This window comes from Cryptomeria japonica, chromosome 9 (genome assembly GCF_030272615.1).
Source record: "Cryptomeria japonica chromosome 9, Sugi_1.0, whole genome shotgun sequence".
Classification (NCBI taxonomy): Eukaryota; Viridiplantae; Streptophyta; class Pinopsida; order Cupressales; family Cupressaceae; genus Cryptomeria; species Cryptomeria japonica.
In genome coordinates this window covers 84,226,316-84,243,393 of record NC_081413.1, presented here as the reverse complement: position 1 = coordinate 84,243,393, position 17,078 = coordinate 84,226,316, and the positions used below count along the sequence as shown (strand labels likewise).

The following is a 17,078-nucleotide window of genomic DNA, read 5'->3' as shown; positions in this document are numbered from 1 at the left end:
CTCTCTTAAATGTATCTTATAAAATACTTGCTAAAATCTTGGCTTGCAGGCTAGAAACCATACTGCCTAAATTTGTTAGCTCTACCCAGACAGGATTTATTAAAGGAAGATATATCCTGGAAAACCTTATAACCAGTTGGGAAGCTATGAACTGGGCGAAGTCTTCCAATCAGGATGTTGTGATACTTCTCCTAGATTTCGAGAAAGCGTATGATAGAATAGAATGGAGCTTTATTGACATTATGCTTATGGCTTTTGGTTTCCCTGTCCTATTCCGCAATTTTATCAAGATTCTACTAAAAGATGCTATGGCTCAAATTGATATAAATGGGTCTCTCTCTGATCCCTTCTCCCTGACCAGATCTATAAGACAGGGCTGTCCACTTGCCCCTGCTCTCTTTGTGATTGCCTCTGAAGCTTTATCTTTCATCATCACTGACAATACTCTCTCCCCGGCTGTCAAAGGTATCACATTGCCCAACAATGAAGAGCTGAACATATGTCAATTCGCTGATGATACCAGTTTATTTGTTAAATTGGAAGATTTAAACTTTTGTCACCTTAATAAAAAACTTGATCTCTTCTACTCAATCTCCGGAGCTAAACTGTCTCAGGCCAAGTGTATCTGTCTTGGCTAGGTCAAACATCCTCCGGATTGGTTTATGCAATATGGTTTTCTGTGGGGAGGCCCCAACAATATAGTCCGTTACCTGGGTATCCCCTTTGCTGTTGAACCTTCGCTTAAGGACATGTGGCTCTGGATCAAGTCAAAAATCACAAAAAAACTCAATAGCTGGTACAACAAAACTCTGTCGCTCGCTGGTAGACTCCAAGTTTGTCAAAAAATTCTATCATCTTATAACATTTACTATGCCTCGGCATGGATGTTTAACAATTACCAAATTGTGGAAATTCAGAAGGCCATTAGGAACTTCCTATGGTCTGATGGTAAGGGCAACAAAAAACTTCACGCGGTAAAATGGGATTGGTGCAGAACTGATAAAATTTTTGGGGGATTAGGTCTGAAGGACCTCAAACTCCAAGGCATCGCTCTGGCCACCAAATGGGTCTCTCACTGTGTTGAGGGTGAAGAACCATGGAAGGTGCTTATCTGAAACAATATTTTAAGAGGCTACCCCAAGAAGGCTAAATCTTGGAAAAATCTCCCATTTGCTGATATTTTATTCGGTAAATTTACCTCTATTGTACATGGATCTACTGTTTTTAAAACCATATGGAAAGCTTGGGAGGATTCGAGACATTATATTACGGATAACCTCTTCTACACAGGTAACCTTCTTCATTTTGAGAGGTCCATCTGGTGGAATCTGTTTCTCCAGGGGAAGCCGCTTGCCCTGACTCAAGGATGCTCGGCTAAAATTTGGAATAGATTAGGTATTTCCACCTTCATCGATTTATTTGAGAATGACTGTCTGATTAAGTGGGATGAATTAAGAATCAAGTACAATCTTCCTGCTGCTCATAAAAAAACATATAACATGATTACTAGAGCTTGCACCAATATACCTTCAATATGTCTCATAGACTCGCATAGATTTATAAACAGTAAATGGCTGGATGGAACTGTGCTGTGTAAAACAAAAGCTAAAAATGTGTACAATACCATGAATAACAATCAGGAGATTATTAAGCATGTCAATACTTGCTGGTATACCTCACTGGATACGAAGCAATGGAATAAAAATTTTAATCGAAACTGGAAATCCTACATCGATCCCAAGATCAAATGTTTTAAATGGCTTATTTTGATCAATAGGCTTCCAGTTACTTGGTCCCTAATGATCTCTGTAAGCTTTGTAACAGACAGGAATCTTACAGGCATATTTTCTTTGAATGTAAATTTGCTCAGAAGGTGTGGGCTCTGTGTGGAGTAACTTATCCCAAGTACATTGATATTTTAGAAATACTGACTGGATATATTCATGGTCTCAAAAATGATTCTAATATTTTATGGTTTATTATCTCGTCTAACATCTTGTGGCAATTATGGAAGTGCAGGAATGAAGAAAGGTTTCAAGGCATGCATAGATCTCTTACTGAGTTATTCTTAAAACTCACCCTTTTGAAAATTTCTTCGCAGGTCTGTATCACTATGATGATCGAGAAGGAGAAATTGAGCAGATTCCTCAAGATGGGTCACTCCACTATGTTCGTTTTTGAAATGAAAGACGGTTACAACTATCGTAACCACATGAACAATATGGTCCTATTCAACAAAACGGTGAAAAAACTACACAAAGAAATCGTCAAGAATAAGAATGCGACCGATGATCAGATAAAAATGATAGCCCAAATTCAAGCCAACAAAAGCATCGCTTGGATGGAAGGTCCGCTTGGATGGACCGCTTGGATGGAACACTATGAAGACCTATTACATTAAACCTTTGTATATGTTAATTATCATTTTGTAATACTGTCTCTGTATGGTGTATTGATGTAACTTTTGCTTAGCATACTCGGTTTTTGTTTTCTCTCCGTGTGAGGCATGCCTCCGGAGTTGAAAAACTTGAGATTCCTTTTCGTACTGTAATTTCTGTTGATAACTCTATAATCAATATAAAAAAATTATGCATTTATTTTTTGTTGGCTCTTTGTTTACTTCACTTTAAATGTTAAGGATTGCAACAAAAGTTTAAAAAAATTCTCTACAAGTTAAACATTAAGGTTCGATGGATGTTAAGTAGTAAGGAAAGAAATGTGTGTTAAGCATTATTTTTGCAGCTTTTTATGTTGTCGAAAATGAGATGAAATTGTATGTATATAGAAAACATTAGAGATTATTTATCATCTTATATAGTTTTCATTTTCATCTTCATTTTTTTCTTTTTTCTTTTTTACATTGTGTTTATGTTTAATGACTATTATCTTCACTTTCAATGAAAAAATAGACTATAATATCTTGCAAATAAATTCAAGATAAAGATCACTACCCATACAAGTATCTTTTAAGAGTCGTCTCAAAGTATTAAATGATATTTTGTTTTTTCTTTCCCAATTGATTTTCTTGCTCATGACAAATTTTTGTTTATGTAATGTTTTTAGATTTGGGTATAGTGAAAAAGTTAGCATATTAAAATTATGTAGTTATTTCATATTAATTGATAGAAAATGATGTTTGAGTTGACTTCATTCAGGTGTTAATCTAGTTGTAGATGGATATGATTTGGTTTATTATTGAGCATGGTCATGAGTTCAAAGTGTAAAGGTAATAAATTTGAACAACACAAATAAATTCTTTTATGGATTCCCAAAAGGGGGTCTTATGTGCTAGATTTGTAATAATATTCATAGTGACCTAAGAAAAGATTCAAACTTTTGTGAAGTTGTAGATTCGTACTAGATTTGAACTCTAATTTTTTTGTATTTAATATTTAGTAATAGTTGAAATAATCTATGAAATTTTATGATACTCACATACCCCATTCATCTTTAAAAAATCTCTCTGTTTATGTAGAAGTTTACATAATTGAGTAAAAATCTAGGTCAACATTTAATGTCCAAACTGATTTCCTTTTAATAATAAATCCGATATATAGATAAGAAAGGGTTTTTCTATTTGGAACTATGACATGCTAATTTGACATGCAAAACTGTGCCACACCCTTTTCTTTTCCCTTTGGTAGCACATATCAAGATAATATTATTCCAATTAGTATAAGTTATTTGAACATGCTAGACGAATCGAAATGTGTAAGGCATCTCTATAAATATTCTAAGCTATACATAAATATTAATCTTATAATCAATTTCTAAGGTTAAATTTCATTAGTTATTATGCATTCTACAAGCTAACCTAAAGAAAACATGGACGAATAACTTGAATAATTGAATATTGTATACTTTCAAGGAAAAGTTAGGCATGACTAACTCGAAGAATCAAATATTGCATATTCTTTTAATTCAAAATAAGTCATGTTGAATTGTAGTAATAGTATGTTGATAGTTAATACCTCTCTTTTCCATTTTTATGTTTTTCTTTTAAATAAGTTAATTATCATCCTCTATATAAACTCTTCTCTCATTTTTCTTTTAAATAAGTTAATTATCATCCTCTATATAAATGGTGATCTACTTATCTTAACTTTTGTATATTGATGTGGAGTTGTCATGTTTCTCTCTCCTATGTCTGTCCTATGTGGAAAGGGGTGTGACTCCACCAATCAAGTGTTTCTAGATCTTTTCAACATTAATATTAACTCCTTTAATTTTTTTTTGCTTCAAATAACATGTTACATGTTGCTCGAGATCTACCATTTGGAGGCGGATTGCCAATTCAATGCTTTCCACCACTTGGGTTATGTGTGAAGATTTTAATATGTTTGAAATGGCCTATGATAAATGTGGAGCCTTGCCTATGCAATTAATAACAAGAAAAAGAGAGGCATGACTCTTTACGTGTAATAATTTATGGTGTTTTGATCCTAATAATGATCACACCAAGATCATATAATGTAGTACACTTGAAATAATCTTAGATAGTAACCTAACAAAGTACTCAAGCATGTAGGCTTCAAAAAGAATTTCAATACTTGTAGGTTCATGATATGTAATCTATTAAGAAAAATTTTGTGATGTGAAACTTGTGAGAGCCCCACTAGAGACATTCTTATTATCTTAGCCACTAGCCAGTACTACCTAACATGTTTCGCCTCCCTTAATTTGATAGTGTACAAGTCTTGTAACTTTTTAGAGAATTTGGAAGAGAGTGAATAAGTTCTATATAAATGGTAACCTATTTACCTAAAATTTTGTATGAATTTTTTTTATGCAAATGAATCTCTTCTACATAATATTTGTTATGCTTTTAATGATTTAGATAGTGAGGAGATGACTATTGACACTCATTTATGAATTTCGTCTCTCAGACCATTCAAGGTCTAGTGGACCTCCCCAAAAGTGTTAAGATTGAGATTCCCAATTAGTGTTTCTAGGTTTGGGTATTCTCTATTTATAAGAGGTGAAGATTTATATTTTATTCCTTTACATAGCTTGGTGAAGTATATCGATGATATTTTTATGGTGAAGAATAAATAGATAACTTGGTGGAATGACACCATTGCTTGTACTTCTCAATTATTTTTAAATTTATGGGAGTCAAATGATTCATAATTTTTGTCATCGATCATACAAGGCCACCATCTTAAATCTTTGCCAAACCATCACCACTTTAGAAGATCAACCCTTTGATTTAGTTACTTAGCTTCAAGTGGCTTAACCTTGCTACTATAAGAAGGTAGTAGATGATTACAATATGTGTGGTGCACAAACCTAATCTCAACTTTACTAGCTCAAGATATGAGACAAGGTCTCAAAATAATTATTTTACATGCTATGTACTTGACATACATCTCAAATCATTAGCGAAACAAGGAACATAAACAAATCCTTATCAAGCTTCTTGATATTTTTATAGCTTTTTTCTAACATTATGAGTGTGTTTTTTTTTCCATAGAGAGCCTATTCTAGCTTGGTTAGTTGCTTTGCAATAGTGTTAGAATGTGGTTCATTGTCAAGTACAATTCTCATTGTATTCTTTGTGATCATCTTTTCACCAAAGAATATTTGAGGAGGGTTGTCTTTGTCATGTTTAATGGAAAGCTCTTGGTTTAGATTGATCTTCATGTGAATTCTATAAAAAAAATTGGAAACAATAAATAAAGATCTTCACAATGTACATACAAGGATTTTCATTCTAAATATTTAGGTAATGTAATCAATAAAGGGAATATGAAATTCATAGCTAAAGCTAACCACCCTAAAGATAATTTACAATTAGTATCTCACCACTTTATTGAATGCGTCATACAAGATAATTGCCATGGATTTGACACTTAATCTTAGGTCTATTCTTCCTTGGTTGGTCTACCTTGAACAAACTAAATTCATCAAATCTAGATTTATCTTGGATAATATAATTATTGTTTGGGAAAGAATGAAATGGGCCCAATGTTCTTAGCAATTTACTTGTATACGGTGAAAAATGATGATGATAAGCTATTATAAAACCACAAAGATCCAACCATGACAAACCTTAGTTCTACAACCAAACATCCACCATACACCAATGAAGCTACCTAAGAACATGCAAATCAAAACATGAAGCAATATTACCATTCGCATGCCAAGTAGGGTTTCAATGTTCGGTGTCTCCTTTCTCTATTGATCTTGTTTGATACATTTGCTCTCAGATTTTGTGTGTGCACAAGAGCTCAATAAAGAACGAATTGTGGTTGTGAAGTTTCCTAATCGCAAGAAGGCTTGATAGTCGCATTAGGTATTGATTAGGGTTGATAATGATGAAAGAATCCTCTTATATTGAAGATACTTTAGAAAATGGAGGGATAAGATTAAGAGGTGAAAGAAATAAATGGTCGGATAGGATTAAAGGGTAAGTAGAAAAAATAATAGAATAATGAAGGGGGTAAGTATAGGAAAATTAAGAGATGAATGACATGTGTCGTAGAGGAAAAAGCTAATGAATTAATTAAACAAGTAAAGATTTATTTAATTAATAGAGGAAGTTAGACCATTTAATTCAGGGAAAGATAATTTAAATAAATAAAAAATATTTATTTGAATAAGAAAAGGGCTAGAAGAGTATAAATGAATTAATTGAATATAAAAAGATTTATTTAATTAATAGAAGACTTGGGATAAAATAATTAATTAAATAAAATATTTATTTAATTGAATATGACAATTTTAGGTGTCTACATTACTATTTTCATTAAAAAAATTATTGACAAGGCTTATTTTTATATTGAGTGGCTTTTTATTCTAGCCATGCTTCAAGAACTTAGGTTTAGACCTTACTTTATTTACTCTATGAAAACATTATTTGTTGATGCACCTCAATCTGTATTACCATTAATGGTCAACAATTTAAACCATTTGATATTTTGGGTTCCATCTATGAAGATGCATTCTTGCTCTAGCTTTTATGTGCTTACAACAAGTGAATTTGGCTATTTGTTGGTCCATGTGAACCTATTGGGGCTTCACTTAATGAACCTGGGTTATATCACGTGCATTCATGACATACTAAAGAGTCACCCTATTAAAAAAAAATATTGCCCTAAAATCCTTCCTTGCCACCCCCTCCCAATACATAGCTTGAATTAAAAGCCCCCCTATTTTCACCAAATATTGCATTTTTTCATAGCTCGAATTTAAAACCCCCCTATTTTCACTGATAGGCAATATATCGTATCCTCATTTTTGGGATATTAAACCCCCCAATATGAACAACGTGATATAATATTGCCCAACCAATGATGCCCCCATGTCCCAACCTTGGTTAAGAGGGTTCTTCTTCTTAATTCTCGCAACCTTTCAGTCAATGGTTGTTTTATTGATGATTTATTTCTCACCCTCATTGAGGATGAAAATAATGTTAATCATGATATTCATTGCCTTAATAATTTCTACCAAGCCTTTGGTTTGAGTATCCATGGATAAAAGACTTAATGCTATAGGCAATGTTTTCTTCTTAAGGTGAGCTGGTTAGATAAGTTTGGATGAAACTGGATTGATCATAAGGAAGCATTTCATATTTAGGCATTCACTTTTATTTTCAAGCTTTTGCTTGCCCTTTGTAAGTCATTGTTCCAAGGATCGAGAAAAAACTTTACAATTGGATTACTAAAACCTTTTCATTTGGCTAGTAAATTTTATATTTTCTCTAAAGCATTGGTTGCCAGACATATTTTTTACTCCTATTGTTGGTTTCCTTCAATATCTTGTTAGTTTAAGTCTAAAAATTTGCTTACATACTTCCTCTAAGCCTCTGGTGAGGGGCACTAAAGATTTTATCATGTTGCTTGGGTATTTTGTTGTCTTCCCCATGGTGTTGGTGGTTTGCAATTACTTTCAATCTATAAAAAAGGTATCATCTTATAAATTAGTTTTCAAGGTTGTTGAGGAAAATGAATCCTATAAAAGTTTCATTAGGCATTATGCCAATTCAAGTGTGCCTTTTATGTGTCCAACTTTGAAAGGGTTAACTCTTGGAACTCTCCTCACCATGATGGAACTAGTTTATATTTGTGACAATTTTATCATTAGAAGCTTTTGGAAAGTCCAGGAGGCTATTAAGCCTTGGCTTCTCTAGGCGGGAAATTATTTTCATAATGGTCTTTCAATCAATCAACAATCTATTACAAGACTTCCCTTTGACCAAAGTGTCATTGATCCATGCCTCAAAATTATTAAAAAAGGGCATTAGAATACTACTATATCACATTAAAAAAGGCACCAATAAATTTCTTTATTGGTGAGAAATTACAAGGAAATTCAAGCTATCTAATCAAGACCGCGATACTTTTCTAATTGTCATTGATTCTATACTTCCCTAGACGATTCAAATAGCTAGGGTTACACATTTCAAGCCTTGTTGGAAGTAAATTGGAATACTAACACACCATTTCATAATTACAAGCCTCATAGAGTATATTTGTGGCTTTCTTCTCATCTTCTATAGTTGGTCAAATGCAATATTGTTGGCATATTCAATCTTCTCTTACCATTTAGCAAATTGTTGATTCCAATCTATTTGGTCAACTATTCTTGAGCCTAAATTTGCCCATTTTGCTTATGCATTCTTTATTAAGGCCTTCCACTTCGTTCTAGCTAATGTATTTGGGAGTTCCTAGTCCTCACTAACCATTTTGTGGATAGGTAGAGACTCTCAAGAATCTTTTCTAAGTTTTCCTTGTAGTTCAAAAAGCTTGAAATTTGATTCATTATTTTAAATCCTACTCTTTTTTCATAGCATGGTTTTGTTAGGGGACTGGCCTTATCTCCCTTTTAAGTATACCCACATTTGGCATGCTTTCAAGGTGGAAATTCTATTCAACATTTGGGAAAATATAAATGTAGTCCTTTTTTCAAGATGTTTAACTAAAATTCATTTCTCTTTGTATACTAAAGCTACGATTTTCTCTAATGTGCTTATTGAGAGCTGATAAAGTTACACATGAAGCGACACATTTGCAGGAGCTTTTGGATATTGGAATAATGACCAATACATTGACATTGTCACTAACTCCCTCTTCTCCTCCTCCTTAAGGCTGCCAAAAATGTCAAAGCGAACTCGCTAGAAGAAACTGTGGTTCTTAATCTTTTGGCTCTTAGCCCTAAAAAACCATAAACATTGTGGTCTATGGTTGGTTATATCCTTCACAACCACCTCCTACCCCTTCTCATTGGTTTGTTGCTCCTATTTGACCAAATGCTAGCAAATTCCCTTGATTGGAGTTGACCATCTCTTTGGTTCATGCTCAACTACCTTTAAAGGAAGCCCTCAAGGAAGGGATCACTCTCATTTGTTGTGAGCCAATTGATTAAACTTCTATCCTTGATGATGTTTAGTGAAAACCTCATGATAAAGACTCCCTCCTACTAATATAACATTAAATGCTTAATTTTTTAAGTTACATTTAAGCTTAGCAATTTGATTTGAACGTGATCCCACTTAAACTTTATGATATACCTTTTAACCACATATTTTTAATAAAATTATTAATAAAATCAAATAGATCTATTTATAACTTATTATTAATTAAATTAAGTGATTATATTCCACTTATTTGCCAAAAGAAAATAGAGATGTAACAAAATTGTTAAGAATAGACAATGTTAGCCCTTTTCCTTTCCTCTGCACAACTATCTATTGGACTCTTTGTGAATACAAATCCAAAGGAAATGGGAGATGAGCTCTCCCACAAACACAAATTAAGGGTTTAAAAATAGTAGGAAAAAAAAAAAAAACCTCAGTACAGTGGCCTTATAGGTAGGAATCAGATAGCCATACAAAGAAAAGCTGAGTCCAAGTTTACAGAGCAGGCCATTTGTTTAGTTTCTGGAAAGAAATTTAGGGGTTTATGGCGGGATATCATCAGCAATGGGCAGCTCCGCCTGCGGCGCCGGATTCGCATTATCATTCTCACAACTCTTCTGACGAGGTACGCTTAATACTTTATCCACACTTTATTTCAATTATAATACTTTCTTCTACATAATTTATTTGCAGAAGATTTTGTTGTGCTGCCCGAATTTTTGTTACACGTTTTTGTTCTTGTGATTATTGTCGTTAATCTCTGACGCCGTTAAACTTTCCACCTGGATTAAAACAAGGGCTGTTGTTCAATTCCTTTGTTAAGCGCATATTTCTGTCTGAAGTAGATTGAACTACAGGTTCAAAGTGTTTGTCAAAATCGCTGACTAATAGGGAAAAAAGATGGGGTTTAACGCGCTTCCATTAAAATTAGTTAATAAGAAAAAATGAAAGTAAAACATATTTCCCGACGATCATTCCTCAATTTCAACTAGTTGCGAGTCCACCAGAACGTCAGTTGAGCTTGGATCTCCTTGTGGCATATATTTCTTCGGATGGATTGAAACTCAGCCGTCAAAATGATGAGACTCACATGTGGCTTCAAAAAACAATTTTGTTTGTTGCCATAGAGCAAGCGCCAGTATCCAAAATCTCGGAATATTTAGACATCCCTGAAACACCGCCCGGGCCTCGAAACTCGGATAAACATTGCATTTTTCATATTTGAAAAAGTCTTCACTTTTCAGGGTTTGATATGATAATTTTTTGAGCCACTTCTGTTGTATTAAGTACACTCGACATTTAATTTTTTTTCTCCTTTATCACATCTGGGTTTCTTGTCTTTTTTTTCTGCTTATTTCAAAGTCCTTTACTTTAATTTTCAGAGCTTGTTAGTATGTTGAACCTTATCCATTGCAAATTTTAGTTTCGCAGCATTTAGTTAACTATATTAGGGTTTCTTTAGCTATGGGTTTGGGTATGAGTTTCGGGTAAGGGTATGGAGGTTCACTGATTTTTATAAACCCGGGTTTGCTACAACTGAGTATTATTGAACGAAATATATACAAAATATATAAAATGTTAAAACATAAAAATGCCATTATTTGCGCAGAATATATGAAATTATTAGCAAAACAAAGCTGATAATCTATGTTACAGTGTTCACCACATATCAACTCAAAAGTGTGAAATCTGGTGAATATCATTATGATTACCCAAAAATTGCCTATAATATTCGTCTGTACGAATGCATAAGGTTTCATAATAAATCATAAAAAAAGTTGTTTCACTACCCAGAAATTTAATTATGTGCTGGGCAATTGGTAGCCCTGCAACACAGAATCGGTGTGATATCTGTTCCTGAAAGCAAACAGCATGTTTTCCTCTACTGCAGATGGATGAAGATGGAGAGAAGCAGATGAAGGGCAGAGGTGCCATTTTGGTGGATTGTTCTGATAGTCTTCTACATATTTGCGGTGGAGATTTTCTAGATATTAAAAGTATTTTAGAATAATATGTAACTCCCATTACACTTCTCTGTTAGCATCTTTTGTTTGTAACTACCATCATTATGGCCTGTGTAACCTTTGTCTATTATTAGACGTTCTTCAATAATATAAGGCTACCATCACTCCCTGAGATAGACAACTGCCTTCCCTCTACTCATATTTTGCTCATACTAACATTGGTATCACAGCTAACAAAGTTTGGTTAGGAAAAATGTTGGGAAGAGAAGGTCACATTTGCTGAAAACTGTGCGGTTTTTCATAGGGGTGCGGAAAATCAGTTTTAGAGGCCACAAATGGAAAAAAGTTGGAAGTTGTGGTTTGGGAGGTCATCATATGTAGTCGTGGCCAGGAAAAGATCTAAAGTCGTGAAGGTTGCCAATTACAAGTTTTTTCCAGTGACATGTCTTATTTTTTAGTTGCAACCATGTGGAAAATTCGTGGCATTTACAATTGTGTCTCAGAGATATGAGTGAGGTTTTTTCTTGAGGCTCATACAATCATTTGCAAAGGTTGCCTATTAGAACATACAGTAGCACTGAGTTTGAAGGATGTGGGAGATCATAGAGAATCGTGAGGTTGTGGCCACCTTGAAAGAGGTCAGAGAGACTTGGGGATAACATTTACAATGAAGATTGAGACAGGAATGAAGTCACGATGTCATGTCCCTTTTCTCTTAAGGCTGGTCCCCCAGGGCAATCCTAAAGTAGGGTGCTTATTAACACCAGCTAAATATATTAATTAATATAAATAATAAATAATAAATGTAAAATAGAATAAAATAAAATAAATAAAGTGAATTTCAAACTTTGAGTATTGGCATCCAATTTAGGGCCTTGGGTCCCTTTCTACAATCGACTATAAAATTTGTCCCAGGTGCCGTTTGTGGGTGCTTCTTGAGGATTGTTATTTTTCTATTTACAACCAACTGCACTTAGGTAGGGGGGGAAACCTGTAATGTCCTTATTTTCTTGTTCTCTTGCTTTGCAGTTCGCTTTGACCTTTTGGGCGTGTCAACCTTACCAGAGTGGTTATTTGATGTTACTAGTGTGTTCAGATGGTCTAGAGGACTTAGAGGACACTTTCTGGAGTTATTTCCGGCTTCTAGTGTGTTCTCCAAGATTCTCGGAGAGAGTGTCTATTTATAGTAAGTCATCTGATTGGGTTTGATTATCATCATTCATCACCAATATCACTCGTGTGCAATTAGTTTTCAATTCCAATGCTTTTGACTGTTTCCGCAACCTGGGTGTAATATTGAGTTATATTTTAATTAATTTTACTAAGGTTGCTATTTTAATTAAAATAATTTAACAGACACCTTAGTATAATAGCTCGTTGGAATGAGAATGAGAAGTTTCAAATGTTGGATGCTGAACTGTGTGACTTAAGTGCTTGGAATAATCAAATGTTTAACTAAATCATTTTTTGGGATGCAAGGTTTAACTAAATCATAAAATGATTTTAGATTGCACTTTTCGGAAAGTTCTTGGGATGGTTACAAAAGAAGGCCGAGGTCTCATTTGCTGCATACAGAAGATTTAGAAGCTTGTTTACTTCTCTGTGGAGATTCAGAGATTTGTGCTTGAGGCCAAACTCTTGCCAGTGGGACGAAAACCCTAATGGTTTCTTGGAGCTGAGGACAAAAACCCTTTGTCTTAATCAGAGTGGTTCCACACAGAGCGGTGAAGGTTTGTGTGGGGACAAAATCCCTTGTTCTTGTTACAGATGTAGAGGGGAATCCAAATAGGGTTTGCATTGGTGCATAAAAAGGTTTTTAGTCTTGATTTTAGTTTAGTCAATTGAAATTTTTGAAATCTGTGAGGTCTTCTTTGGATGACAAATTTCTGCTGGTTTTGAGGATTGGACAAAGAGATTGGATGCCATTCTTTATTCACACTAGCTGGGCATTATAAAAGGGTCAAGCTAAATATTGAGAAATGCATAGAAGTTTTGGACTATTCAAGTTATAATGGAATTTCATATTGGGCACCGGGCTTAAAGTTGATTATTATCTATTAAATCTGGGTGATTGAATATTTGTGATAAAACTAATCTTAAGTCTCTAAATTTGATTTTATTGCTGGTGCGATTGGACCTTGTTTGGGCGTGTTAATGTTTGAAGATGCTGGAAGCATGCTGGGAATAATTTCAGAATACAACGTGCAGATTTTACTAGTGCATGGGAATACATTGGAGAGGGTCAACCTCTCTATTGGGCGTCTTGTTTATCAGGCACCGCATTTCATTGTTGCTGTTCATATAAATCATTTACAGGCGTCAAATGTAGTGCTAGCCATGGTATGTGAAAGGGTTGGTGCCAAGATTAACAAACAGTCCTGAGCATGGTCACTGTAGCAGTGAATTCGTTGGTATTCTTGTTGGTCGCCCCTTATATGGTTGTTGCTGGAGATAATTGCAGGTTTTGGTGACTAAATAATGTTATATCTGTTGCATGAGGACTCCCAGATGGTGGTGTATGGGAGACTTGATTGATCAGAGAAAACTTCTATTGCTTGGTGTCTTCATTCTTGTGGTTTTCTGCTAAGTATAGTTGTCTTCTACTGCTGAACGTGGGACTGAGGGAGGAAGGAATACCTTCAGATCTACAATGAATTCAACTTGGCCTGTGCATGGAACTATTTTAGTAAGCTGGACGTGGACTATTCTTGTGCAAAGTATTATTTGTAAACCACAGCTATACTGAATCTATAATAATGTGAGAACCAAAGATCTTCTTCCTTGTAAATCTGAGATTTTATGCAATATTTAATGAATGCTGCAATCTGATTTGAATATCAGCGGTTAATTTATATTTTAGTCGCTGCCATACCGTTGGCAATTGAAGGTATGTTAAGAATAGCAATGAGATTTGGCAATACCTATATGGCAAGTGAACTTTAATATAACTCTACAAACCGTATAACCTGAAATTATATCTAAAAGGGGAATTTGTTTGAAGGGGATCTTAAAAAATCCCTGTTGCAGTGATTATTAGGTGATGATGAAACCCCTCCGACTACACTTACTGTTTTAACCTGAAATTATCATCAAAAAGGAGAAATTTTTTGAAGGGGGATCTTTCGAAACCCCTGTTGCAGTGATTGTTAGGTGAGGACGAAACCCTTCCAACTACACTTATTGTTGACACTCAGAATCTGGAGTTCAAGGTTAAAATTTACACTCAGAATCTGGAGTTCAAGGTTAAAATTAACTTCCAGCTTGTCAATGTAGGCTTGATCATCTATTGCAGACCCTATCACATCAGTAGTCAGGCATCAATCACAAGTCAGAGCTAACAAGCTTGCTCAGGGATCAGCAACAAGTCATCAAACTGCAGGCCGCATCAACATGGACTCAACAACACTCTACAGCAGGCCAATGCAAGAGAAGCAGGTCCAACAGAGGTTGGAAGTGTCAGCACCAAACAAATAAATTCATTGAACAACAATCAAGGATGTGGATGAAAGGCTTGGAAGACCTAGTGCAACCATTCACATCATAAGCCACCAGATCCAAGGAATATAAACTCACACCGAGACCTCATATATGCCAGAATAGCATCCATTACACTTCAGCACGGAGTACCAAGGAACTAGGTCAGTGTTAAGAGTTAGAAATAATTAGCAGATCATTTGTCACCATTAGTGACTTGCAGTCCACGCCTCAGCACATATTTCAAGACCAGTTGAACCAGGGATTAAGCAAAGTAGGGTTCACCAATTGAGGGCTTCACCCGTCAACTTCCAGGCGGATGCTTGTGTGGAAGTTTTTCAGTTTCATTGAGGTCAGTTCACCTCTGGACACCCAACCATTAAGCACCATCTGAATAGCAGATCAGATCCAAAGACCCTTCAAATGGATCAGAATGGGTAACATTACAATTTGTAATTTCTGAAGACCTTGGGAACTGGTTCCATGTCTTATTCCTCTGTTAAATTCAGATTTGGATCAATCAACTACTAATGTTGTCTCAGCTGCATGTTACTCTTATTTCTGAGTTTGACATTTCAATTTATATCACTTGTTAGAACTGAAGTTTACAAAAAAATGTCTTGCTAGCTTACAGAAAATTGTCTTGCTATTTCATTGTTGATTATAGTTTTGGAACTTTGTTAAATTTATACTTGTTTAATACTCATGGTTATTGAGTGGAGCTGGAAGGAAAATCCTAGGCTCATTACATGCAACTAGGGCGCAAGTAATAAAACTTGATAAAAATTCATGGGTTGAGCCATTGGTGTTTCTTTGAGGGTTTTAAAATAACTTTTTGCCTACAAATAAATTAAAAAGGGTTATAAGCAAAACTTGTATTCTAGGTCAAAATTAAAAAATTGTTTTTCAATATTTTAGAGAGTTGGAAAAATTCCAGGTAATTTTTTTATTTTTTTGGATTAGTATAATTCTAAAATTTTGGGAAAAGTTTTTATTGTTCAAATAAAAAGGGGGTTTTCAAATATTTTGGAGGGTTGGAAATTCTTTGGGATCGTTTTTAAAATTTTCTAGGTTTGCTTAAGTAATATGGCTAGTATCCAAAATTCAGTGTTGCTTGAATCACATAAGTTAATGGGTAAAAATTATAACAAATGGAATATCGCTAAGTATTGGGAATGTAATAGGATATTTTAAGCGTAGAAACTAAGCCTATTAATAACCTAATAAGTTATGATAGGCATCATGGGGAAGCTTTGTTTATTCTCAAGTTGTCAATATCAAATGATTTTATTCATGAAGTTTTCTACATTTGTACATGCCTAGTGGACTTAAAAGATAAATATCAAGTCTCTAAGAAAAGTAGTCTTGTAATTGAAAAACTGCTTATTTTCTACTAATTTGCATGAGGGTGACTCTTCGTTAGAGCATTCTAAAAATCAAAGATCTTAGGGATCAACTTGCAATGGTAAAAAACTAGTTGTCAAGGAGATTATGGTTGCTGTGATCATCGACAATTTGTTACCCTCCTACAAGGCTTTTGTGGAGTCTTTGAACTTGATGGTGGAAAGTTAGATTTGACCTTTGACAAGGTTAGTCCATATTTGTTGTAGAAGGATCGATGACAAGAACAATTGAGTGAAGTTTCTTTGGGGGTTCAAAAGTGCACTTGCTGCATGGTCTTAGTGTACAACTACAAACCATAGTTCTTCTCCCACTTCACAACTACGGGCACCCTATTGTGATTTCCTCTCCAACCTCTACGATGATTGATTGATGGATAAGTCATGATCATAAGTGGGTGAATAAGGTGAGATGAATAGGGAAGGCATGGACGAGCATTTCCACTAGGTAGGCCACCCCATGATGGATGACTGATGTGTCTGACACATGCAGGCCAAGAGGGTATAAAGTCCGCTTTTGGGCTTAGTGTGAGGATTTCTTTGGGCCAACCTATCATGCTCCCTCATCCAAACCCTGTTATGGTTGAATACAAAAATGAATATAGATGTGACATGACTTATCTAATGAATTATGGTGATTATTTAATATAAACGCATATTTGTAGTCATATGTTTGATTCCTAACCCTGGTAGAAATAATTGGTTTTATAAATTACATATATCTAATATTGTTTAATATAATTGTAGGATCTAAACCAGGATTTATATTGCTTAAAGTTTATAAGTGGTAATTTACAACTCTCACTATTTTATATTTCTTATTTTAAATGAAATTGTGATTCTAGGGCAAGATCCAGGATCCTTCCAAAAAGGGGACATTAC

General features: G+C 34.6%; 1 protein-coding gene across 4 annotated transcripts in view; it reads left to right on the top strand.

Moving 5' to 3' along the window:
* The first annotated feature begins 9,655 nt into the window (after positions 1-9,655).
* Positions 9,656-17,078, top strand: part of LOC131030214 (cell wall integrity protein scw1) — a 63,403-nt gene continuing 55,980 nt past the window's right edge. For all 4 annotated transcript variants that reach the window (XR_009359007.1, XR_009359006.1, XM_059211939.1 and 1 more), the window contains exon 1: positions 9,656-9,983. Coding sequence is in view for 2 of the 4 variants with exons in the window: in XM_059211939.1 (XP_059067922.1) it covers positions 9,903-9,983 (81 nt within the window). In the remaining 2 variants the exon portion in view is untranslated. The remainder of the gene's footprint in view (positions 9,984-17,078) is intronic.